This window comes from Haliotis cracherodii, unplaced genomic scaffold (genome assembly GCF_022045235.1).
Source record: "Haliotis cracherodii isolate W230 unplaced genomic scaffold, xgHalCrac1.p SCAF_9, whole genome shotgun sequence".
NCBI classification, from domain to species: domain Eukaryota; kingdom Metazoa; phylum Mollusca; class Gastropoda; order Lepetellida; family Haliotidae; genus Haliotis; species Haliotis cracherodii.
Window position 1 is genome coordinate 4377936 of NW_027266343.1, and position 25935 is coordinate 4403870.

General features: G+C 40.5%; 2 protein-coding genes across 2 annotated transcripts; both read left to right on the forward strand.

Moving 5' to 3' along the window:
• The first annotated feature begins 12258 nt into the window (after positions 1-12258).
• On the forward strand, positions 12259-13183 carry LOC139452181 (uncharacterized). Its single transcript, XM_071233542.1, has 2 exons — positions 12259-12457; positions 12797-13183. The coding sequence occupies exons 1-2, from the start codon at positions 12259-12261 to the stop codon at positions 13147-13149; spliced, it is 552 nt and encodes a 183-aa protein (XP_071089643.1). The 3' UTR covers positions 13150-13183.
• Positions 13184-23780: 10597 nt separating this feature from the next.
• Positions 23781-24884, forward strand: LOC139453357 (fibroblast growth factor receptor substrate 3-like). The gene is made up of 2 exons (XM_071235029.1): positions 23781-24111; positions 24450-24884. Exons 1-2 carry the CDS (start codon positions 23781-23783, stop codon positions 24800-24802), a joined length of 684 nt encoding a protein of 227 aa, XP_071091130.1. The 3' UTR covers positions 24803-24884.
• Positions 24885-25935: the final 1051 nt, after the last annotated feature.

The window sequence follows — 25935 nt, forward strand, 5'->3', positions numbered from 1 at the left end:
TGTCCATCCCTCTTTTGCACTGGGTCCAAAACTTTTATAACAAAGAGGGATTTTCGCTGGGTAAACCAAATGCACAACCAAACCCTGTCCCAAATATTAACCATAATCCTTAATAAATTCAATAAGGACTTTCTGTATGTATGCACAGAAAGTTGCAGAGACAAATGAAATTAATACCATGTGGATTGGTATACTGCCCTCCCACAAAACAAACTTAAGGAAAAGAAACATCGTTCCCATCTCTGTCGTCAACGGTCCGGGTCAATTTGTTAAAACTGGAAGAAAATGTTATCTGAAGCCTACTGTTGGGACTTCCTCATAGATACCTTTTAATATATAATTTGGGTGTAGGACATTTAGGAACCGAACATTTGCCAGATATTGACGGATATCCGGATTTGTCACAGTCCGGTTTAGACAGATCCAACTGTATTTAGATATTTTCAAAAACAAAATGACTTAATTTGTCTGTCAAAATGAAAATAAAGTAGGGTATCACTGTGCATGCCACTGCACTAGTCGTGAGAGTTACTACCGCGCAAAATAAACACTTTACTATGGGAACATGAAGAGAAATCATTAATACATTTGGTTTCAATCGCATATTGTTAACACGTTCATTTGCGAGAAAATATCTTAAAAGCGTATCTGAGCGTACTTATGTTTTTCAACAAAAAAACGTGCATATTTACGTATTACGATTTTTTACAAGAGTGGTGACTTTAATTTGCCAACAACAATAGGGATGGCTTCAGGTTTCCAAGAATCACCGTGTCCCTTTATGTCGAGCAATATACTAGCAGCTCCAGTTCGGAATGGCACAGTAAACTCTTCCTTTATCAGAGCTTTTTTGTGATTATGGAAAGAATGTGTTACTTAGATGTACATGCAACACGAATCCATACTTGGATCCATCTGTACATATAGATTTGTAAGGATCATATGAGCTCCTTAACTGATCATATTGCTGTTGACAACCTGTGAAGATCCGGGTTGGAATAGGTCTTCATCAAACCATGCTTGCCGTAAAAGGCGCATGCACTTGTCGTACGAGGCGACTAACGGGATCGGATGGTCAGGGTCATTGACTTGGTTGATGCATGTCATCGATCCCAATGGCGTGGATCGATGCTCATGATATCAATCACTTGCTTGTCTGGTCCAGACTAGATTATTTACAGACCACCTTCATATAGCTGGAATATTGCTGAGTGCGGCGTTAAACAACCAACCAACCAACCAACCGTGAAGTGGGTATGTCTGTTGAGAGGGTCGGAGACAGGCCTACAGCATATCGCTATGCGGGAATCGTTAACCCAGTGTAGCGAGATATTAGCACTTTTGGACAGTGAATAATTGACGTGAAATCTCGCGATAATTCTACATAAGGCTCTCACGAGCCTCGGTTCGTTGTATCCCTTTAATCGTGACAAAGTTTGACTTGACAGGAAACTAGCACCCAGCAGAATGTAGCCATAGAGTTTTTGTTTCAACATTTCTTTTAGTTTTGTTTTCCCTCTAGTTTCACTTCCAACATACAGATTAAACTCCCGTCGTCATTATCTTTGTCAACAAACTCAACATCTTGGCCACGTCTCATGGTCACGAAACACTAGATCCTCATGGTTTTGTCACTAAACAGATATGCTATACTCTTTGTATCTAACAACGAAAGACTGTCGATCTAAATGCTGAAAAGAGAGTTTTTTCCTTCACTGGGTCACGAATTGTTGACAGAAAAATCAATGGAATGACATGTATTATCCATGCAGGAAGTATCGTCGAGGATCACAGCCAACTATGACTGAATGAAAAAAACCGCAATTCCCGACTGGACGGGTCCACCCGCTTACCTCTAGACGGTTTCACGTACTCTTGAACTCTAATAAAATCAGCATGGGCCCTGATATGCATGTTAATCTTAAGGAAGTATGACCTCAAACTGGCCTGCATTATTCAGTGTATTAAATACTTCGAGAGATAAAGACGTGAATGTGATTGCTGTGAGGACACTTTGAACGACTTGGTTTAACATTTCATTTCACCAAGGACATTTCGGGATTTTGACTAAGGAACTATAAGTGACAAGGAACACTGCCAAATGTTTCGAATCAGCTTTTCAGGAAAGGATGAGACGTCCAAGAAGTGCGATCTCAAAGGATCCTATAAACTTTATGTTACTGATACCAGTTTGTGTCTGTGTGAACCCAAAGGGAACAAGAGTGTCTGTGAGTGGATGTACGCGTGTATTAAAGGCTACGGGAAGACGGAAAATGCCTTCATATTTGAATGTGGGCTCTCCTCAGTCTCTGGAGAAGGTGTATTTTATTTGAAGACGAAAGAGGGCGGAACAATCTATAATGCTGTCCACCAGAGAGTCACACAAATGAAGGAAGCTGAAGGTAAGATTGATTGCCAAATACTGATGAGAAGGTGTTGAATAACTATGAAAAGTCTGTAGGGAATGATAGATAGCAACCCAATCAGTCTCTACATTAGGAACGGAAATAAATCATGAAAACTGAGAGATTGTTGATATTTACAAATCAGTGTTAATGATAAGTAATGTGTTGTTTTTTTGCAAGACCAGACATTATTTTAGTTAAAACTATGAGCCTGAATATATTTTCAAAACACCTTGCAACAATGTAATTTTCTGAGGTGATTGCATTTATTGTTTATTTAGGATTCAAACTAGGTCTGAGGGATGGCGGCCCATCAGCGACTGCAGATTCCACCTGCTGATTCCGCCAAGCATAAGACGGGAAAACGTATATGAAATGAATGAGAACGCGTGAAGAGGGTGATTATAGGGATGACTTATGATCATAGATATGTTAACTGATGAAATTTACTTTACAATACAATACGAAACAGATTTAGAAGGATCCTAAAAAATGACCATTGCATATTAAATGTCATTATAAGAGGTTGTCTTCTTCCAAACCTACATGACCACATAGAAATATCAGGTACTTTTCCTGTTAAATAAACATTGATGAAACATTGTTAATCCTACAAGCATGGTTGGTTCTCTAATCTAATTGTAAGAGGCTAATTGTAAACCTAATCCTTCTGACATACTTTCACCTGTATTAATTTTTAATTTAGTTTTCAGAAAAAAAGACTAAAAATTGAAAGTTTAGCCGGATCCTGGTCTCGGCACCAAATCTGTAGTAGGCGCCCTCTAATGGGCGCCCACTGACAGCAGGACAATATAGATGTGGGGCAAATGTCACTGCAGTGGTTTGCCCTGTGTTCCCTACTCCCTATGCGGTATTATTTGGCTGTAAGGCTCCTTCCCGTTATCAATTCAAATTATAGATAATCATACAAAACAGGAATGAAGCTTAATGTAAAGTTTATTTCAACAAAAACAACAACAGGGGGGAAACCTTCATGCTTAATATCCTTCGTACGTTATACCATTCACACCTACATAATTCTTTCCTAATTCCTACTCTATTTCTCCCTCACCCATAACTAACACGAATCTGAGAAAAACGTTACCCAAAATCTAGCCGGGTGGTGGTGCTAACTCTGAATGAGTTAGCCACATAAGTTCCACCCTCTCGTAACCCCTAGTATTAATTATATATATATATTTATCATATAATGGGTAGGTTTCTCGGCAGGATAAACCCAACGGATAAAAACGATATCCGTTGAGGTCATTTTCGGATAGAGATGCAAATATCAAAGGTCAAGTAGGGACTACTTTCACTGTTTATAAACAAACATGGCGTCGCCCTCGTCATTCGGCAATCGAGTCAGAATTAACCATCGGGAATCTGGATAAACTACAGAGAAAATTGCTTTCATTATCAAAAGAACAGTCTAATATACTGAAAATCAGTGTCTAATTGTGACGTAGCTAAGACATTTTATAAGTTTTGGCAACTTTGGAGATATAAATTTCGAAACAATTTTGCGAGGGCACGAGGCCTAGCCAAGCGGGATTAGTAGCCATATCTGTGCTTGTAGACCTCTGCGGCTTGAACCTTTCTCCACAAATTAAAATAATTAGATTTGGCCGAAATATGTTTGAATTGTTACCTTGTTTCGTTTTGTCGCTGTGTGTACCACTGACTACACTTCTCAACGTTATGACAGGACAGACCGACTGTCAACAACGTCTGACCGTGGCCGTGACGTATCATAGACTAGGGTTAGAGTAGGCCCCTTTGACAAAGGACAGTTACTCTAGCAGACAGACCGATCGATTGCCGCGAAAGGCAATTAAAAACAATTGTTGTATGTTGCTTCGCCACTGTATAAGAAACAGATTTCAGTTGGAACTATATTGGCTACTGTCACTGTCCGACTGACACATTACTCACCCTGTGACGTAATAAATATAAATGCGCGCATTCCAGGAAAACTCGCAATGTTTCGGTAATGTTTGTGAGAGAGGGAAAGCGATTTTGAAGCGCAGAATTAAAGAATGACATTATATGATAAAGAGGTTATCACGCTTGTGTGTTTGGGGATGGTAAATATCCTGTATTAGGAATAAACACAATGTATATACAATGTTTATTCCTAATGCCGGATATTTACCATCCCCAAACACACTCGCGTGATAACCTCTCTCTTTATATATACTCTTAAAAAAAAGAAACTTGACACTGACTTTCAAAATGTAATATAGTGCGATTATTTCAAAATAGGACACAGAAACCATAATTGAAACACTGTTGGAAGATCAATGTACACAATGTTTAAAACATTAATCGTGTCACCTAGACAGACACACGTACACGATACAGTTAATGTCACAGGGGTACAGAAAATTTCAGTATCGGTTGTGCCTACCCCGTGCATAATCACCGCTTGACACCGACGACCCATAGATGCAATGAAGTTGTCAATAACACGCTGTTGGATGTACTGCCATTCATGCTGAAGTGCATCAAGAAGCGCCGGAAGTGTTTGGGGCGGTGGATTCCTTCTGCGAACGCGTCGATCCAAATCGTCCCACAGACGCTCAATTGGGGACAAATCTGGTGACCGGGCTGGCCAAGGTAATGTCCTGATATTGTTGTGGTGTAAGAAGTCCTGACAAACACGTGCAATATGCGGTCTAGCGTTGTCCTGCTGGAACATTGAAAAATCAATGGGCTGATATGTATTATCCATGCAGGAAGGAGAATACATGCAGGTAAACAGCCCATCGTTTCCGCCTCGTTATGGATGACAGTTACAACTGACTGAAAGAAAACTGCGCAACAATTCTATCAGCATGGGCCCTGATATGCTTGTTGATCATACGGAAGCATGATTTCAAATTGACCTGCATTATTCAGTGTGTTCGGGTGTATTTAATACTTCGAGAGATAAAGACGTGAATGTGATTGCTGTGAGGACACTTTGAACGACTTGGTTTAACATTTCATTTCACCAAGGACATTTCGGGATTTTGACTAAGGAACTATAAGTGACAAGGAACACTGCCAAATGTTTCGAATCAGCTTTTCAGGAAAGGATGAGACGTCCAAGAAGTGCGATCTCAAAGGATCTTATAAACTTTATGTTACTGATACCAGTTTGTGTCTGTTTAAACCCAAAGGGAACAAGATCGTCTGTGAGTGGATGTACGCGTTTATTAGAAGCTACGGGAAGACGGAAAATGCCTTCATATTTGAATGTGGGCGCTCCTCAGTCTCTGGAGAAGGTGTATTTTATTTGAAAACGAAAGAGGGCGGAACAATCTATGAAGCTGTCCACCAGAGAGTCACAAAATTGAAGGAAGCTGTAGGTAAGACTGATTGCCAAATACTGACGAGAAGGTGTTGAATAACTATGAAAAGTCTATAGAGAATGATAGATTATTGACGAGACACCCAAGCAGACTCTACATAAGAATATTAATGTAAACGGCCGGCCTAAGACATACACCGAAAAGACGATAAAAATCCCTTTCCATTAGAACACAACATACACTTTCTGAGGTCATTGCATTTGTTGTTTATTTAGGATGCAGACCAGGTCAGAGAGATGGCAGCCCATCAACGTCTGCCGAGTATCTGAATCCAAGACATCAGCCAAGCATAAGACGGGAAAACGTATATGAAATGTATGAGAACGCATGAAGGTTGTGTTACCAGTATAACTGCAGGACAGCTGTGCTTTACGGCGGGAATCTATGCTCATGTTATTGACCACTCTAGTTTTTCAAGAGTTAGGACATTGGTGTCATACGATAAAACAATCTTTCCAATCCTGACATAACAAATCTTACTATCTTAGGTGAATAACAATTATATGTTTTACCAGTATTGTTGATTTCAACTTTCAACAGTTGTTAATCATGTATTGTAACGCGAGGGAGAGAGCAGCTATTAACATCACTTCAGGATTTGAAGTAGTAACGCCTGACATTTACATATACAATACAATACGAAACATGATTTAGAAGTATCCTAAAATTTGACTATTGCATAGTTAAACGCCTTTATAAGAGGTTATCTTCTTCCAGGGGATACGGGTGGCCCAGTCGTCACTGTGCAGAGTTACGTCCCTTGGGCGCTCCAGAAACCTATCATCGTGGGTTCGAATCCCGGTTCGCCCCGATTATGTTTCTAGGTTTGTCAGCACCATACCCGTGCTCGTGGGTTTCACCGAAGTGGTAAACGTCTGAGACCTGCATCACTTCGGGCTTTCCTCCCACACGCCACGATATAACTGGAATACTGTTAAAAGCGGCGTTAAATCCCACTCACTCACTCACTCACTATCTTCTTCCAAAAATGTCGCTATATGCCTGAAATAATGCCGAATTTTAACTCACCAAGTTACTTTCAAACCTACGTGACCACATAGCTTTACACATATCAGTTACTTTCCCCCTGTTAAATAGACATTGCTAAACTAACTGACTTACAAGCAATGCTTGCTCTCTTGTCTGATTGTAAGAGGCGAAGGTAGACACTGATAGTTCGAATCCTAGATTGGTCGAAGTGATGACCATAGCAACCGTGCGCATGGTTTAACCTGCATCACTGAATCTCCTCCACCTCACTAACCCCATGCGCATTCTTTGTGACAATGAATTTGGACACGTGTCTCAATCGCATGTATATTTTCTGTTCTGACTAAGATAATCTGTTAGTTAGAGTGCCATGCTCGGAGTATATTACTTTCAAAGCAAATTCAAACTAATAAACAAATTAACTAATATTCTACTTTTCCTTCATGACAACATGTTACGAACTTGTTTCATTCTATATAGATTAAATAGATCCCTTAGATTATGTTGTCATCTGCATAAACCTTGACCTTACGACAAAGATCGGTTGACAATGTTGACATTTCATTGGTATGATAAATCAATACAATATGAAACAAATGTCGACACATTTGAAAAGCAATACAAGTTTATTTTATATGTACTTTTGTAAACGTTCCCTTGAAATATTTAACACACTGACCAGGGCCCGTTGAAATTTTTTTTAAGGAAGTTTGTCTTCTGTTTACCGCCATAATCAGCAATATTCCAGCAACCTGTACATAATCGAGTGTGGACCAGACAACTCTGAGCTTGAGATCCCGAGTAACAATCCACGGCATCGACAAACAATCTCCCGAACCTGACTGCCAGTCTATTTAGTCGCCTGGTACGATCAACATAGGTTGCTGAAGACCTGAAGCAGGTACGGATATCGTGGCAAAACTGTCACAATTGTCTCAGAGTAAGGAACAGGATTCATAGTTTAACAATATTCTAAATGTTACTTATAAGGTGAGTTATTGTTCATTATGAACATCAGTGTACGAATATCCTTTTAAACCGTTTTCACCCTGTTACGGCTACATATTACAGATGTGATAACTGTGATTGTGACACTTCCTCTCGTTGTGATGTTATCTGATTGGATTACACCCCGTGTACGTTTCAGGGAGGTGTTGCGATTAGTAAATCAACAGAGGTTATCACGCGAGTGTGTTTGGGGATGGTAAAAATCCTGCATTAAGGATAAACATTGTATTTAGCGAGCTTTGACTAGCTAAATGCATAGGTTTATTCCTAATACAGGATATTTACTCGCAATAATCCCCATACCCAAACACACAAGCGTGATAACCTCTTTATCACATAATGTCATTCTATAATTCTGTGCTTGAAAAAATCGCTTTCCCTCTCACAAACATTACCTAAACATTGCGAGTTTTACTGGAATGCGCGCATTAATATTTATTACGTCACAGGGTAAGTGATGTGTCAGTCGGACAGTGACAGTAGCCAATATAGTTCCAACTGAAATCTCTTTCTTATACAGTGGCGAAGCAACATATACGCAAAACAACAATTGTTTTTATTGCATTTCGCGGCAATCAATCAGTCTGTCCGCTTGAGTAACTGCCCTTTCTCAAAGGGAACCTACTCTAACCCTAGTCTATGGGACGTCACGGCCACGGTCAGACGTTGTTGACAGTCGGTCTGTCCTGTCATAACGTTAAGAAGTGCAATCGGATGTACACACAGCGGCAAAACGAAACAAGGTAACAATTCAAACATATTTCGGCCAAATCCAACTATTTTAATTTGTGGAAAAGGTTTCAAACCGAAGAGGTCTACGAGCACAGATATGGCTACTAATCCCGCTTGGCTAGGCCTAGTGCCCTCGCAAAAATGTTTCGAAATTTATATCTCCAAAGTTGCCAAAACTTATAAAATGCCTTAGCTACGTCACAGTAAGACACTGATTTTAAGTATATTAGACTGTCCTTTCATACTGATAGCAATTATCTCTGTAGTTTATCCAGATTCCCGATGGTTAATTCTGACTCGATTGCCGAATGATAAAAGCGACGCCTTGTTTGTTTATAAACAGTGAAAGTAGTCCTTACTTGACCTTTGATATTTGCATCTCTATCCGCATATGACCCAAACGGATTTCGTTTTTATCCGTAGGCTTTATCCTGCCGAGAAACTTACCCATTATATGATAAAATCAGTGTCCGTTGTACGATTCCGACTATATCAGAAGCATTTGATGAGGCAAGGTGTTTGCGAAAGATGAGATGGTATCCTCCCCCACCGGTGGCATCCGTCACAAACACATGCAAAGGCAAGTCAGGTGTTCACCTGAAAAGCATGAGAACATATAACTAAATTAAACTAAAAATTAAACATATAAACTAAATAGAGAAATAGAGAATTGCATCAGACAAAAGTTTTGTTACTGATGCGTCAAATTTAGAAATGTCATCCACATGTTAAATGTAAAAGTTTTTGAAAGATTTACTCAGGCCATGAATGTTATTGCCCTCATCAAACAACTTTAGAGAAATATTAATACCAGAGGGTCAGGCAGTTCATTTCAGTACATTCAGCGCATATGATTTTTGCGGCGCAATTAAATAGTTTCCAGTTTTCAACAATTTGTTTACTTTGAGTAAGACAGTTTTATATATTTAACATCCATGTTATTGTTTTGTTAAGAGTTATAAGTGTATGAAACATGTTTGGTTTGAGACATTATTTAATCGATATTTCTGTATATTTCCTAAATGTTTTTCTTGACTTATAAACAACAAAATGCCTCTGCACTTGTACACAGCCGAATAAATCATAATTAACATGTCGGCATTGTCGGTTTTAGTTTCAACGAAATCAGTAAATACGATATTGTGCCGCTAATGTGCCAGACTTCTGATTTGTGTAAAGCCACCATCACCTTGCAGGGGTAAGGCAACATACAACTTGTTGGTTCATAGTTCTTGGGAATAAGATTAACTATGGTGACAGTTTTAAAACGTCGATTGTCTGGGTCACCTTTTGCCCCCCCCACCCCCCCCACCCCCCACACACACACACACAGACAGTGAACCGCCCAAATCTAACAATAATGAAAGTTGTGTTAAACCCGCTCATTCACTCATTTCCATACGCGACTATGGCTGTCGTAAGGGGAAACTAACAGGATCGGGTGGTCAGGTTTGCTGACTTGGTTGATGCATGTCATCGTAACCCAAGTGCGTGGATTGATGGTCATGATGTCAATCACTAGATTGTCTGGTCCAGACTCGATTATTTACACACCGCCGTCATCCAGCTGGAATATTGCTGAGTGCGGCGTGAAACAACAAACAAACAAACAAATGACTTTCATTCGTCGATTGACTTTAGATCAAATAATTATTCTTGAGTATGAAATCGGTATTCAGAAAACGACTTGGATTTCCAAATGAAGGTTTCACCACTCATGATAGTTACGTAAACTAAATAACGATAAACAACATTTGTCCCTGAGAATAAGTGAAAGAGTTCACAGCCGTTATGAATAGTATTCAGTCATATATTTAACCGGTATCATATTGACAAACTATAATCGTAGTCAAACCATAAAAAGGGATTCGAACCCACCGCCAGTGAATCCTTGCACACTTAGAGACCACTCCACACAGCGTAGTGAGGGAACTTAGAGGACTTGGCCACCCCTGTGCCCAAGAAAGTATAACCCCAACCCACACACTAATACTCTTACACCGTTTGAATGCATACATTGTCGACTCAAGTGTTCACGCTGACAACGCTCCCAAAGACTGTTGGCCTATTTTTATACCATAAAGCAGGTACAGGTGAGGAGAATGTCACCGGGCGATTGCACTAGCAATCAATACAGTCACCCCAGCCCTTGTGTAACCTACCTCTTTCTTTACAAATTGTTGAGATAAGAAGTGTGACTCGTAAACCGACGCCTTCCCCTTGGCGTGACAACTCAGTCAGTGATAGAGCTTTCGGAACTAAAAAAAATATGAAAAGAACTTGATACCCATTTTTCATGTGATTACACACCTGATAAAAGATGAACTGTCTTCAATAGCCAGTCTGACATGCTAAACATATTTAAAAAATAAAAAGACACTATACTCACTATTTATTGAATGTTAAATGTTTTAAGTAGTACAGGTGTTGACATACATAGCGAGGTAATCACGGGTGCGAGAAGTTGAAGGGGGCGCTAATTTTGGCATGCCGATGTTATGAGGAAGGAGTTTGTAAACAAGGGATTTCGTCAGGTGTATAAGTATTGAATATAGAAAAAACAGAGTCCAGATATTCGTGCTTGAAAAATTTAACTTACATTGTAGTCTTAGGCGACGGCGACGCATAACAGTAGCCTAGGACTACAATGTAAGTTAAAGTTTTCATTACACCTCAAGAGCCTTGAACGGCGAAAGATCTTCTGTGGATAAAGGAGTTTTGACAAGCACGAATATCTCTCTCTCTCTCTCTCTCTCTCTCTCTCTCTCTCTCTCTCTCTCTCTCTCTCTCTCTCTCTCTCTATGTATATATATATATATATATATATATGCGTTTAGCACTTATCCAGCGATATCACGGCGGAGTGTCCTCAAACACGGCCTCTGACATATACAGTGGCTACATGTATGTGCATGCCTGACTCGTGATTCAAACGTACACCTACAGGCACCAACAATGGTGGGATTCATAAATAACGAACTCCCCACTAAGAACATTCCTGATATGTCACGGTCGGCTGTCCAGAGTTGACAAACCAGTGAATGAGAGGGAGCAGAACGACCCACGCCATCGATTTACAATAACGACCAATCAGCAATGTCACAGACACTGGCCACCTGATCCCCACAGAGGGGGCACGGGTGGCCCAGTCGTCTAAGGCGCCGCGATTCGCTGTGCAGAGTTGCGTCCCCTGGACACGCCAGAAACCTATGATTGTGGGTTCGAATCCCGGTTCGCCCCGATTATGTTTCTAGGTTTGTCAGCACCATACCCGTGCTCGTGGGTTTCACTCACTCACTCACTCTACAATAAAGATGACACACCAGGACTAATTCAGTCTGGTTATTCAGGCTCTTATATACACCCACTCTTATATACTCTTATCAAAAGCTAGCCATTAAACCAATGTAGTATGAATATTCAAAAGTCCCGTGAGCATTGAGTGTTCGCGATCTAGAGGTAGATGTGCACGACGTGTGCAGAGATCTGACCCAGATAGTTTCTTGTGACACTTGTGAAGCCTGTGTAGGAACACCAGGACAACGCCCCAACAATGCACGAATCTAACTGTTACTTCGGGTTGTAAATAACTTTATGTGGGACAGTAAGCTTTTCACAGATCAATGTTAGCGGAACGCATTGACTTTGACATCTAGTCGTGGCTGACATCCACTCCAACTTTAAGCAAACGGAGAAGAGGGAAGTTAATACTTTTTGTCTGTGAAAATAAAATCTCGACGAGCTTGTTCGTGGTTGATCTAGATACAATGTTCAGAGTCCATATCAGCGGAGAACAGGAGACGTCCAAGAGATGCCATCTCAAAGGAGCATACAACCTCATGGTGAAGGATTCAACTTTGTGCCTGTGCGATCTCACATCTTCCCACGTCCTTTATGAATGGCCGTACAATACTATCCGAAGTAAAGAAAGTTCGGCACTGTCAGGATCAGTGACGTGTTCGGATGGTGAGTTGCTGATATTGAAATTACTGAAACTGTATAAACACACCACATGTTTACATGCTCAATATATATATTGGTTAATATTTGATTTTGGGCTGAAATCAAGCCACATCTGTCACCGAATTATGTTGTGTAATGGGATAGTCTATGGGCCTAGTGAGTCTAGTGAATCCATTGTCCTCTCGAAAGGTTACTTACCGGTATTCACACAACCCCCATTAAATGGATTCATGTTCTATTTTTTTTAACAACATGAAGAAACGAAGAAGATCCCATAATATTTACAGTTAGCCTCAGCACAATATTGTAAACCAGCGACTTATCCAGGATTGTATTTAACAGGATGTAAGCGTCGTCCATCTGCTGATGAAGCGGGCATCAAAGATGTAAAACAGAGAGTTGTTGAAGCTGCTGAAAGTAATCACACGTACGTGAACACCATCGGTACAAGACAAGGATGTCTCCACGAGAACAAGGTTATCTGTCCTGGGGATACTGTCGGTGTTTACAGCGAACCGTATAGTATAGACACAGGGACATACTTCACGGCAGTTCCAGAGAAACAGCAACACAGCAGAGCCAAGCCAGATGACACTCGTGCTGGACCTGCTTCCCAATCTGATGTAGACCACACCTACAGCGAACCGTATAGTACAGACACAGGGACATACCTCACGGCAGTTCCAGACAAATAACAACACAACAGAGCCAAGCCAGATAGATGGCACTCGTCCGTGAACTGCTTCCCAATCAGATGTATTTTGTTGTTGTTTAAAGCCAAACTCAGCAATATTCAAGCTGTATGATAATCGATCCTGGACCAAAACATCCAGTGATTGACATCATGAGCATCTATCTACGCAAATGGGATACGGTGACATGCATCAACCAAGTCAGCGAGCGTGACCAACAGATCCTGTTAGTAGGAACACGTCTATTACGTCATGCTCATGATGTCAATCACTGGATGTTTTGGTCCAGGCTCGCTGACTTGGTTGATGCATGACATCGTATCCCAATTGTGTGGATCGATGCTCATGATATCAATCCTTGGATTGTCTGGTCCAGACTCTAGTATTTACAGACCGCCGTCATAAAGCTGGAATATTGCTGAGTGCGGCGTTAAACAATAAACAAACAAAATATCCATATTGACTGTTTAACTGTTTCTGTCCCTGATCCTGCTTGAGTGCAATAAAACTCGGCCATACACGCAGTAAGAGAGCAGGTGGTGTAAGAGTACTCCCGACAAGCTCCGTTCGTACCGATTTAGAGAGCAGATAGGGTTTCAGCTCCTTTAGATATAATTCTCGTATGCTGTAATGTGAGTCATAGTCCGGAGTAGTATGCAGTAGTTACGTACATTTAGATTTGCTCTGTGGCCATGGCTCAGGCGCATATTGTTAACACGTTCATTTGCGAGAAAATATCTTAAAAGCGTATCTGAGCGTACTTATGTTTTTCAACAAAAAAAACGTGCATATTTACGTATTACGATTTTTTACAAGAGTGGTGACTTTAATTTGCCAACAACAATAGGGATGGCTTCAGGTTTCCAAGAATCACCGTGTCCCTTTATGTCGAGCAATATACTAGCAGCTCCAGTTCGGAATGGCACAGTAAACTCTTCCTTTAACAGAGCTTTTTTGTGATTATGGAAAGAATGTGTTACTTAGATGTACATGCAACACGAATCCATACTTGGATCCATCTGTACATATAGATTTGTAAGGATCATATGAGCTCCTTAACTGATCATATTGCTGTTGACAACCTGTGAAGATCCGGGTTGGAATAGGTCTTCATCAAACCATGCTTGCCGTAAAAGGCGCATGCACTTGTCGTAAGAGGCGACTAACGGGATCGGATGGTCAGGGTCACTGACTTGGTTGATGCATGTCATCGATCCCAATGGCGTGGATCGATGCTCATGATATCAATCACTTGCTTGTCTGGTCCAGACTAGATTATTTACAGACCGCCTTCATATAGCTGGAATATTGCTGAGTGCGGCGTTAAACAACCAACCAACCAACCAACCGTGAAGTGGGTATGTCTGTTGAGAGGGTCGGAGACAGGCCTACAGCATATCGCTATGCGGGAATCGTTAACCCAGTGTAGCGAGATATTAGCACTTTTGGACAGTGAATAATTGACGTGAAATCTCGCGATAATTCTACATAAGGCTCTCACGAGCCTCGGTTCGTTGTATCCCTTTAATCGTGACAAAGTTTGACTTGACAGGAAACTAGCACCCAGCAGAATGTAGCCATAGAGTTTTTGTTTCAACATTTCTTTTAGTTTTGTTTTCCCTCTAGTTTCACTTCCAACATACAGATTAAACTCCCGTCGTCATTTTCTTTGTCACCAAAATCGACATCTTGGCCACGTCTCATGGTCACGAAACACAAGATCCTCATGGTTTTGTCACTAAATAGATGCTATGCTCTTTGTATCTAACAACGAAAGACTATCAATCTAAATGCTGAAAAGAGAGTTTTTTCCTTCACTGGGCCACGAATTGTTGACAGAAAAATCAATAGAATGACATGTATTATCCATGCAGGAAAGTATCGTCGAGGATCACAGCCAACTATGACTGAAAGAAAAAAAACGCAATGCAGGAAGGAGAATACATGCAGGTAAACAGCCCATCGTTTCTGCCTCGTTATGGATGACAGTTACAGCTGAATGAAAAAAAAACTGCGCAACAATTCTATCAGCATGGGCCCTGATATGCTTGTTGATCATACGGAAGCATGATTTCAAATTGACCTGCATTATTCAGTGTGTTCGGGTGTATTTAATACTTCGAGAGATAAAGACGTGAATGTGATTGCTGTAAAGACACTTTGAACGACTTGGTTTAACATTTCATTTCACCAAGGACATTTCGGGATTTTGACTAAGGAACTATAAGTGACAAGGAACACTGCCAAATGTTTCGAATCAGCTTTTCAGGAAAGGATGAGACGTCCAAGAAGTGCGATCTCAAAGGATCCTATAAACTTTATGTTACTGATACCAGTTTGTGTCTGTTTAAACCCAAAGGGAACAAAATCGTCTATGAGTGGATGTACGCGTGTATTAAAAGCTACGGGAAGACGGAAAATGCATTCATATTTGAATGTGGGCTCTCCTCAGTCTCTGGAGAAGGGGTATTTTATTTGAAGACGAAAGAGGGCGGAACAATCTATAATGCTGTCCACCAGAGAGTCACACAAATGAAGGAAGCTGAAGGTAAGACTGATTGCCAAATACTGACGAGAAGGTGTTGAATAACTATGAAAAGTCTGTAGGGAATGATAGATAGCAACCCAATCAGTCTCTACATGATTAGGAACGGAAATAAATCATGAAAACTGAAAGATTGTTGATATTTACAAATCAGTGTTAATGATAAGTAATGTGTTGTTTTTTTGCAAGACCAGACATTATTTTAGTTAAAACTATGAGCCTGAATATATTTTCAAAACACCTTGCAACAATGTAATTTTCTGAGGTGATTGCATTTATTGTTTATTTAGGATTCAAACTAGGTCTGAGGGATGGCGGCCCATCAGCGACTGCAGATTCCACCTGCTGATTCCGCCAAGCATAAGACGGGAAAACGTATATGAAATGAATGAGAACGCGTGAAGAGGGTGATTATAGGGATGACTTATGATCATAGATATGTTAACTGATGAAATTTACTTTACAATACAATACGAAACAGATTTAGAAGGATCCTAAAAAATGACCATTGCATAGTTAAATGTCATAAAAAGAGGTTGTCTTCTTCCAAACCTACATGACCACATAGAAATATCAGGTACTTTTCCTGTTAAATAAACATTGATGAAACATTGTTAATCCTACAAGCATGGTTGGTTCTCTAATCTAATTGTAAGAGGCTAATTGTAAGCCCTCTAATGGGCGCCCACTGACAGCAGGACAATATAGATGTGGGGCAAATGTCACTGCAGTGGTTTGCCCTGTGTTCCCTACTTCCTATGCGGTATTATTTGGCTGTAAGGCTCCTTCCCGTTATCAATTCAAATTATAGATAATCATACAAAACAGGAATGAAGCTTAATGTAAAGTTTATTTCAACAAAAACAACAACAGGGGGGAAACCTTCATGCTTAATATCCTTCGTACGTTATACCATTCACACCTACATAATTCTTTCCTAATTCCTACTCTATTTCTCCCTCACCCATAACTAACACGAATCTGAGAAAAACGTTACCCAAAATCTAGCCGGGTGGTGGTGCTAACTCTGAATGAGTTAGCCACATAAGTTCCACCCTCTCGTAACCCCTAGTATTAATTATATATATATATTTATCATATAATGGGTAGGTTTCTCGGCAGGATAAACCCAACGGATAAAAACGATATCCGTTGAGGTCATTTTCGGATAGAGATGCAAATATCAAAGGTCAAGTAGGGACTACTTTCACTGTTTATAAACAAACATGGCGTCGCCCTCGTCATTCGGCTATCGAGTCAGAATTAACCATCGGGAATCTGGATAAACTACAGAGAAAATTGCTTTCATTATCAAAAGAACAGTCTAATATACTGAAAATCAGTGTCTAATTGTGACGTAGCTAAGACATTTTATAAGTTTTGGCAACTTTGGAGATATAAATTTCGAAACAATTTTGCGAGGGCACGAGGCCTAGCCAAGCGGGATCAGTAGCCATATCTGTGCTTGTAGACCTCTGCGGCTTGAACCTTTCTCCACAAATTAAAATAATTAGATTTGGCCGAAATATGTTTGAATTGTTACCTTGTTTCGTTTTGTCGCTGTGTGTACCACTGACTACACTTCTCAACGTTATGACAGGACAGACCGACTGTCTACAACGTCTGACCGTGGCCGTGACGTATCATAGACTAGGGTTAGAGTAGGCCCCTTTGACAAAGGACAGTTACTCTAGCAGACAGACCGATCGATTGCCGCGAAAGGCAATTAAAAACAATTGTTGTATGTTGCTTCGCACTGTATAAGAAAGAGATTTCAGTTGGAACTATATTGGCTACTGTCACTGTCCGACTGACACATTACTCACCCTGTGACGTAATAAATATAAATGCGCGCATTCCAGGAAAACTCGCAATGTTTCGGTAATGTTTGTGAGAGAGGGAAAGCGATTTTGAAGCGCAGAATTAAAGAATGACATTATATGATAAAGAGGTTATCACGCTTGTGTGTTTGGGGATGGTAAATATCCTGTATTAGGAATAAACACTATGTATTTAGCTCGCCAAGGCTCGCTAAATACAATGTTTATTCCTAATGCAGGATATTTACCATCCCCAAACACACAAAAGTGATAACCTCTCTCTATATATATATACTCTTAAAAAAAAGAAACTTGACACTGACTTTCAAAATGTAATATAGTGAGATTGTTTCAAAATAGGACAGACAATCTTGACATTAACAAATCTTACTATCTTAGGTGAATAACAATTATATGTTTTACCAGTATTGTTGATTTCAACTTTCAACAGTTGTTAATCATGTATTGTAACGCGAGGGAGAGAGCAGCTATTAACATCACTTCAGGATTTGAAGTAGTAACGCCTGACATTTACATATACAATACAATACGAAACATGATTTAGAAGTATCCTAAAATTTGACTATTGCATAGTTAAATGCCTTTATAAGAGGTTATCTTCTTCCAGGGGGCACAGGTGGCCCAGTCGTCACTGTGCAGAGTTGCGTCTCTTGATTGGAAACCTATCATCGTGGGTTCGAATCCCGGTTCGCCCCGATTATGTTTCTAGGTTTGTCAGCACCATACCCGTGCTCGTGGGTTTCACCGAAGTGGTAAACGTCTGAGACCTGCATCACTTCGGGCTTTTCTCCCACACGCCACGATATAACTGGAATACTGTTAAAAGCGGCGTTAAATCCCACTCACTCACTCACTATCTTCTTCCAAACCTGTCGCTATATGCCTGAAATAATGCCGAATTTTAACTCGCCAAGTTACTTTCAAACCTACGTGACCACATAGCTTTACACATATCAGTTACTTTCCCCCTGTTTAATAAACATTGCTAAAATAACTGACTTACAAGCAATGCTTGTTCTCTTGTCTGATTGTAAGAGGCGAAGGTAGACACTGATAGTTCGAATCCTAGATTGGTCGAAGTGATGACCATAGCAACCGTGCGCATGGTTTAACCTGCATCACTGAATCTCCTCCACCTCACTAACCCCATGCGCATTCTTTATGACAATGAATTTGGACACGTGTCTCAATCGCATGTATATTTTCTGTTCTGACTAAGATAATCTGTTAGTTAGAGTGCCATGCTCGGAGTATATTACTTTTAAAAGCAAATTCAAACTAATAGACAAATTAACTAATATTCTACTTTTCCTTCATGACAACATGTTAAGAACTTGTATCATTCTATATAGATTAGATAGATCCCTTAGATTATGTTGTCATATGCAAAAACCTTCACCTTACGACAAAGATCGGTTGACAATGTTGACATTTCATTGGTATAATAAATCAATACAATATGAAACAAATGTCGACACATTTAAAACGCAATACAAGTTTATTTTATATGTACTTTTGTAAACGTTCCCTTGAAATATTTAACACACTGACCAGGGCCCGTTGAAATTGTTTTTAAGGAAGTTTGTCTTCTGTTTAACGCCATAATCAGCAAAATTCCAGCAACCTGTACATAATCGAGTGTGGACCAGACAACTCTGAGCTTGAGATCCCGAGTAACAATCCATGGCATCGACAAACAATCTCCCGAACCTGACTGCCAGTCTATTTAGTCGCCTGGTACGATCAACATAGGTTGCTGAAGACCTGAAGCAGGTACGGATATCGTGGCAAAACTGTCACAATTGTCTCAGAGTAAGGAACAGGATTCATAGTTTAACAATATTCTAAATGTTACTTATAAGGTGAGTTATTGTTCATTATGAACATCCATGTACGAATATCCTTTTAAACCGTTTTCACCCTGTTACGGCTACATATTACAGATGTGATAACTGTGATTGCGACACTTCCTCTCGTTGTGATGTTATCTGATTGGATTACACCCCGTGTACGTTTCAGGGAGGTGTTGCGATTAGTAAATCAACGGAGGTTATCACGCGAGTGTGTTTGGGGATGGTAAATATCCTGCATTAAGGATAAACATTGTATTTAGCGAGCTTTGACTAGCTAAATGCATAGTGTTTATTCCTAATACAGGATATTTACTCGCAATAATCCCCATACCCAAACACACAAGCGTGATAACCTCTTTATCATATAATGTCATTCTATAATTCTGTGCTTGAAAAAATCGCTTTCCCTCTCACAAACATTACCTAAACATTGCGAGTTTTACTGGAATGCGCGCATTAATATTTATTACGTCACAGGGTAAGTGATGTATCAGTCGGACAGTGACAGTAGCCAATATAGTTCCAACTGAAATCTCTTTCTTATACAGTGGCGAAGCAACATATACGCAAAACAACAATTGTTTTTATTGCATTTCGCGGCAATCAATCAGTCTGTCCGCTAGAGTAACTGCCCTTTGTCAAAGGGAAGCTACTCTAACACTAGTCTATGGGACGTCACGGCCACGGTCAGACGTTGTTGACAGTCGGTCTGTCCTGTCATAACGTTAAGAAGTGCACTCGGATGTACACACAGCGGCAAAACGAAACAAGGTAACAATTCAAACATATTTCGGCCAAATCCAACTATTTTAATTTGTGGAAAAGGTTTCAAACCGAAGAGGTCTACGTTTCGAAATTTATATCTCCAAAGTTGCCAAAACTTATAAAATGCCTTAGCTACGTCACAGTAAGACACTGATTTTAAGTATATTAGACTGTCCTTTCATACTGATAGCAATTATCTCTGTAGTTTATCCAGATTCCCGATGGTTAATTCTGACTCGATCGCCGAATGACGAGGGCGACGCCATGTTTGTTTATAAACAGTGAAAGTAGTCCTTACTTGACCTTTGATATTTGTATCTCAATCCGCATATGACCCAAACGGATTTCGTTTTTATCCGTAGGCTTTATCCTGCCGAGAAACTTACCCATTATATGATAAAATCAGTGTCCGTTGTACGATTCCGACTATATCAGAAGCATTTGATGAGGCAAGGTGTTTGCGAAAGATGAGATGGTATCCTCCCCCACCGGTGGCATCCGTCACAAAAACATGCAAAGGCAAGTCAGGTGTTCACCTGAAAAGCATGAGAACATATAACTAAATTAAACTAAAATTAAACATATAAACTAAATAGAGAAATAGAGAATTGCATCAGACAAATGTTTTGTTACTGATGCGTCAAATTTAGAAATATCATCCACATGTTTACTGTAAAAGTTTTTGAAAGATTTACTCAGGCCATGAATGTTATTGCCCTGATCAAACAACTTTAGAGAAATATTAATACCAGAGGGTCAGACAGTTCATTTCAGTACATTCAGCGCATATGATTTTTGCGGCGCAATTAAATAGTTTCCAGTTTTCAACAATTTGTTTACTTGGAGTAAGACAGTTTTATATATTTAACATCCATGTTATTGTTTTGTTAAGAGTTATAAGTGTATGAAACATGTTTGGTTTGAGACATTATTTAATCGATATTTCTGTATATTTCCTAAATGTTTTTCTTGACTTATAAACAACAAAATGCCTCTGCACTTGTACACAGCCGAATAAATCATAATTAACATGTCGGCATTGTCGGTTTTAGTTTCAACGAAATCAGTAAATACGATATTGTGCCGCTAATGTGCCAGACTTCTGATTTGTTTAAAGCCACCATCACCTTGCAGGGGTAAGGCAACCCCCCCGCCCCCCAGACAGTTAACCGCCCAAATCTTACAATAACGAAAGTTAAACCCGCTCATTCATTCATTTCCATACGCGACTATGCGACTATGCTTGTCGTAAGAGGAAACTAACAGGATCGGGTGGTCAGGTTTGCTGACTTGGTTGATGCATGTCATCGTAACCCAAGTGCGTGGATTGATGGTCATGATGTCAATCACTAGATTGTCTGGTCCAGACTCGATTATTTACACACCACCGTCATCCAGCTGGAATATTGCTGAGTGCGGCGTGAAACAACAAACAAACAAACAAATGACTTTCATTCGTCGTTTGACTTTAGATCAAATAATTATTCTTGAGTATGAAATCGGTATTCAGAAAACGACTTGGATTTCCAAATGAAGGTTTCACCACTCATGATAGTTACGTAAACTAAATAACGATAAACAACATTTGTCCCTGAGAATAAGTGAAAGAGTTCACAGCCGTTATGAATAGTATTCAGTCATATATTTAACCGGTATCATATTGACAAACTATAATCGTAGTCAAACCATAAAAAGGGATTCGAACCCACCGCCAGTGAATCCTTGCACACTTAGAGACCACTCCACACAGCGTAGTGAGGGAACTTAGAGGACTTGGCCACCCCTGTGCCCAAGAAAGTATAACCCCAACCCACACACTAATACTCTTACACCGTTTGAATGCATACATTGTCGACTCAAGTGTTCACGCTGACAACGCTCCCAAAGACTGTTGGCCTATTTTTATACCATAAAGCAGGTACAGGTGAGGAGAATGTCACCGGGCGATTGCACTAGCAATCAATACAGTCACCCCAGCCCTTGTGTAACCTACCTCTTTCTTTACAAATTGTTGAGATAAGAAGGGTGACTCGTAAACCGACGCCTTCCCCTTGGCGTGACAACTCAGTCAGTGATAGAGCTTTCGGAACTAAAAAAAATATGAAAAGAACTTGATACCCATTTGTCATGTGATTACACACCTGATAAAAGATGAACTGTCTTCAATAGCCAGTCTGACATGCTAAACATATTTAAAAAATAAAAAGACAATTACACTCACTATTTATTGAATGTTAAATGTTTTAAGTAGTACAGGTGTTGACATACATAACGAGGTAATCACGGGTGCGAGAAGTTGAAGGGGGCGCTTGTTTTGGCATGCCGATGTTATGAGGAAGGAGTTTGTAAACAAGGGATTTCGTCAGGTGTATAAGTATTGAATATAGAAAAAACAGAGTCCAGATATTCGTGCCTGAAAAATTTAACTTACATTGTAGTCCTAGGCGACGGCGACGCATAACAGTAGCCTAGGACTACAATGTAAGTTAAGGTTTTCATTACACCTCAAGAGCCTTGAACGGCGAAAGATCTTCTGTGGATAAAAGAGTTTTGACAAGCACGAATATCTCTCTCTCTCTCTCTCTCTCTCTCTCTCTCTATATATATATATATATATATATGTATATGTATGTATGTATGTATGTATGTATGTATGTATGTATGTATGTATATATATATATACATATATATATATATATGCGTTTAGCACTTATCCAGCGATATCACGGCGGAGTGTCCTCAAACACGGCCTCTGACATATACAGTGGCTACATGTATGTGACTCGTGATTCAAACGTACACCTACAGGCACCAACAATGGTGGGATTCATAAATAACGAACTCCCCACTAAGAACATTCCTGATATGTCACGGTCGGCTGTCCAGAGTTGACAAACCAGTGAATGAGAGGGAGCAGAACGACCCACGCCATCGATTTACAATAACGACCAATCAGCAATGTCACAGACACTGGCCACCTGATCCCCACAGAGGGGGCACGGGTTGCCCAGTCGTCTAAGGCGCCGCGATTCGCTGTGCAGAGTTGCGTCCCCTGGACACGCCAGAAACCTATGATTGTGGGTTCGAATCCCGGTTCGCCCCGATTATGTTTCTAGGTTTGTCAGCACCATACCCGTGCTCGTGGGTTTCACTCACTCACTCACTCTACAATAAAGATGACACACCAGGACTAATTCAGTCTGGTTATTCAGGCTCTTATATACACCCACTCTTATATACTCTTATCAAAAGCTAGCCATTAAACCAATGTAGTATGAATATTCAAAAGTCCCGTGAGCATTGAGTGTTCGCGATCTAGAGGTAGATGTGCACGACGTGTGCAGAGATCTGACCCAGATAGTTTCTTGTGACACTTGTGAAGCCTGTGTAGGAACACCAGGACAACGCCCCAACAATGCACGACATTTAACTGTTACTTCGGGTTGTAAATAACTTTATGTGGGACAGTAAGCTTTTCACAGATCAATGTTAGCGGAACGCATTGACTTTGACATCTAGTCGTGGCTGACATCCACACCAACGTTAAGCAAACGGAGAAGAGGGAAGTTAATACTTTTTGTCTGTGAAAATAAAATCTCGACGAGCTTGTTCGTGGTTGATCTAGATACAATGTTCAGAGTCCATATCAGCGGAGAACAGGAGACGTCCAAGAGATGCCATCTCAAAGGAGCATATAACCTCATGGTGAAGGATTCAACTTTGTGCCTGTGCGATCTCACATCTTCCCACGTCCTTTATGAATGGCCGTACAATACTATCCGAAGATATGGGGTAACTAGTCATTCATTCCAGTTTGAAGCAGGACGAAGATCTTCATCTGGTGAAGGTGTTTTTGCTATGGATACAAACCAAAGTTTTCAAATTTTCAAAGCTGTTGAAGGAATATGGAAAACACCTAAAGAAAGTTCGGCACTGTCAGGATCAGTGACATGTTCGGATGGTGAGTTGCTGATATTGAAATTACTGAAACAGTATATGCACACCACATGTTTACATGCTCAATATATATATTGGTTAATATTTGATTTTGGGCTGAAATCAAGCCACATCTGTCACCGAATTATGTTGTGTAATGGGATAGTCTATGGGCCTAGTGAGTCTAGTGAATCCATTGTCCTCTCGAAAGGTTACTTACCGGTATTCACACAACCCCCATTAAATGGGTTCATGTTCTGTTTTTTTAACAACATGGAGAAACGAAGAAGATCCCATAATATTTACAGTTAGCCTCAGCACAATATTGTAAACCAGCGACTTATCCAGGATTGTATTTAACAGGATGTAAGCGTCGTCCATCTGCTGATGAAGCGGGCATCAAAGATGTAAAACAGAGAGTTGTTGAAGCTGCTGAAAGTAATCACACGTACGTGAACACCATCGGTACAAGACAAGGATGTCTCCACGAGAACAAGGTTATCTGTCCTGGGGATACTGTCGGTGTTTACAGCGAACCGTATAGTATAGACACAGGGACATACTTCACGGCAGTTCCAGAGAAACAGCAACACAGCAGAGCCAAGCCAGATGACACTCGTGCTGGACCTGCTTCCCAATCAGATGTAGACCACACCTACAGCGAACCGTATAGTACAGACACAGGGACATACCTCACGGCAGTCCCAGACAAATAACAACACAACAGAGCCAAGCCAGATAGATGGCACTCGTCCGTGAACTGCTTCCCAATCAGATGTAGACCACACATCGCAGGTTTCTATTTTGTTGTTGTTTAAGGCCACACTCAGCAATATTCAAGCTGTATGATAATCGATCCTGGACCAAAACATCCAGTGATTGACATCATGAGCATCTATCTACGCAAATGGGATACGGTGACATGCATCAACCAAGTCAGCGAGCGTGACCAACCGATCCCGTAAGTAGGAACACGTCTATTACGTCATGCTCATGATGTCAATCACTGGATGTTTTGGTCCAGGCTCGCTGACTTGGTTGATGCATGTCACCGTATCCCAATTGTGTGGATCGATGCTCATGATATCAATCCTTGGATTGTCTGGTCCAGACTCTATTATTTACAGACCGCCGTCATAAAGCTGGAATATTGCTGAGTGCGGCGTTAAACAATAAACAAACAAAATATCCATATTGACTGTTTAACTATGGTGCTTTGTGTCACCATTTGTGTTTTCATTGAAAATAATGTCCATATCGTTGCCTTGAACTTAGTTATCTCGAAACATAAATATAAAGTTATAAAGACACGTTTCTGTCCCTGATCCTGCTTGAGTGCAATAAAACTCGGCCACACACGCAGTAAGAGAGCAGGTGGTGTAAGAGTACTCCCGACAAGCTCAGTTCGTACCGATTTAGAAAGCAGATAGGGTTTCAACTCCTTTAGATATAATTCTCGTCATGCTGTAATGTGAGTCATAGTCCGGAGTAGTATGCAGTAGTTACGTACATTTAGATTTGCTCTGTGGCCATGGCTCAGGTGCAGTGGGTTTTCTGCTGTGTATAATGTGGGTCAATGTATAGTGTCTCGCGCCCCCTGCGCCCTGTACAGTCAGAGGAACACGTTGACATTGCTGCTCTACTGTACCACGGTGGACTTAACCAATGGTCAAAATGTCTAATGTGATTGCAATCGCCGTCCCTACGCTTCAGGACCCGTGAAGATTCCGGGGTAGAATAGGTCTTCAGCAACCAATGCTTGCCGTAAAAGGTGACTATTCTTGTCGTAAAAGGCGACTAACGGGATCGGGTGGTCAGGCTCGCTGACTTGGTTGATGCATGTCATCGA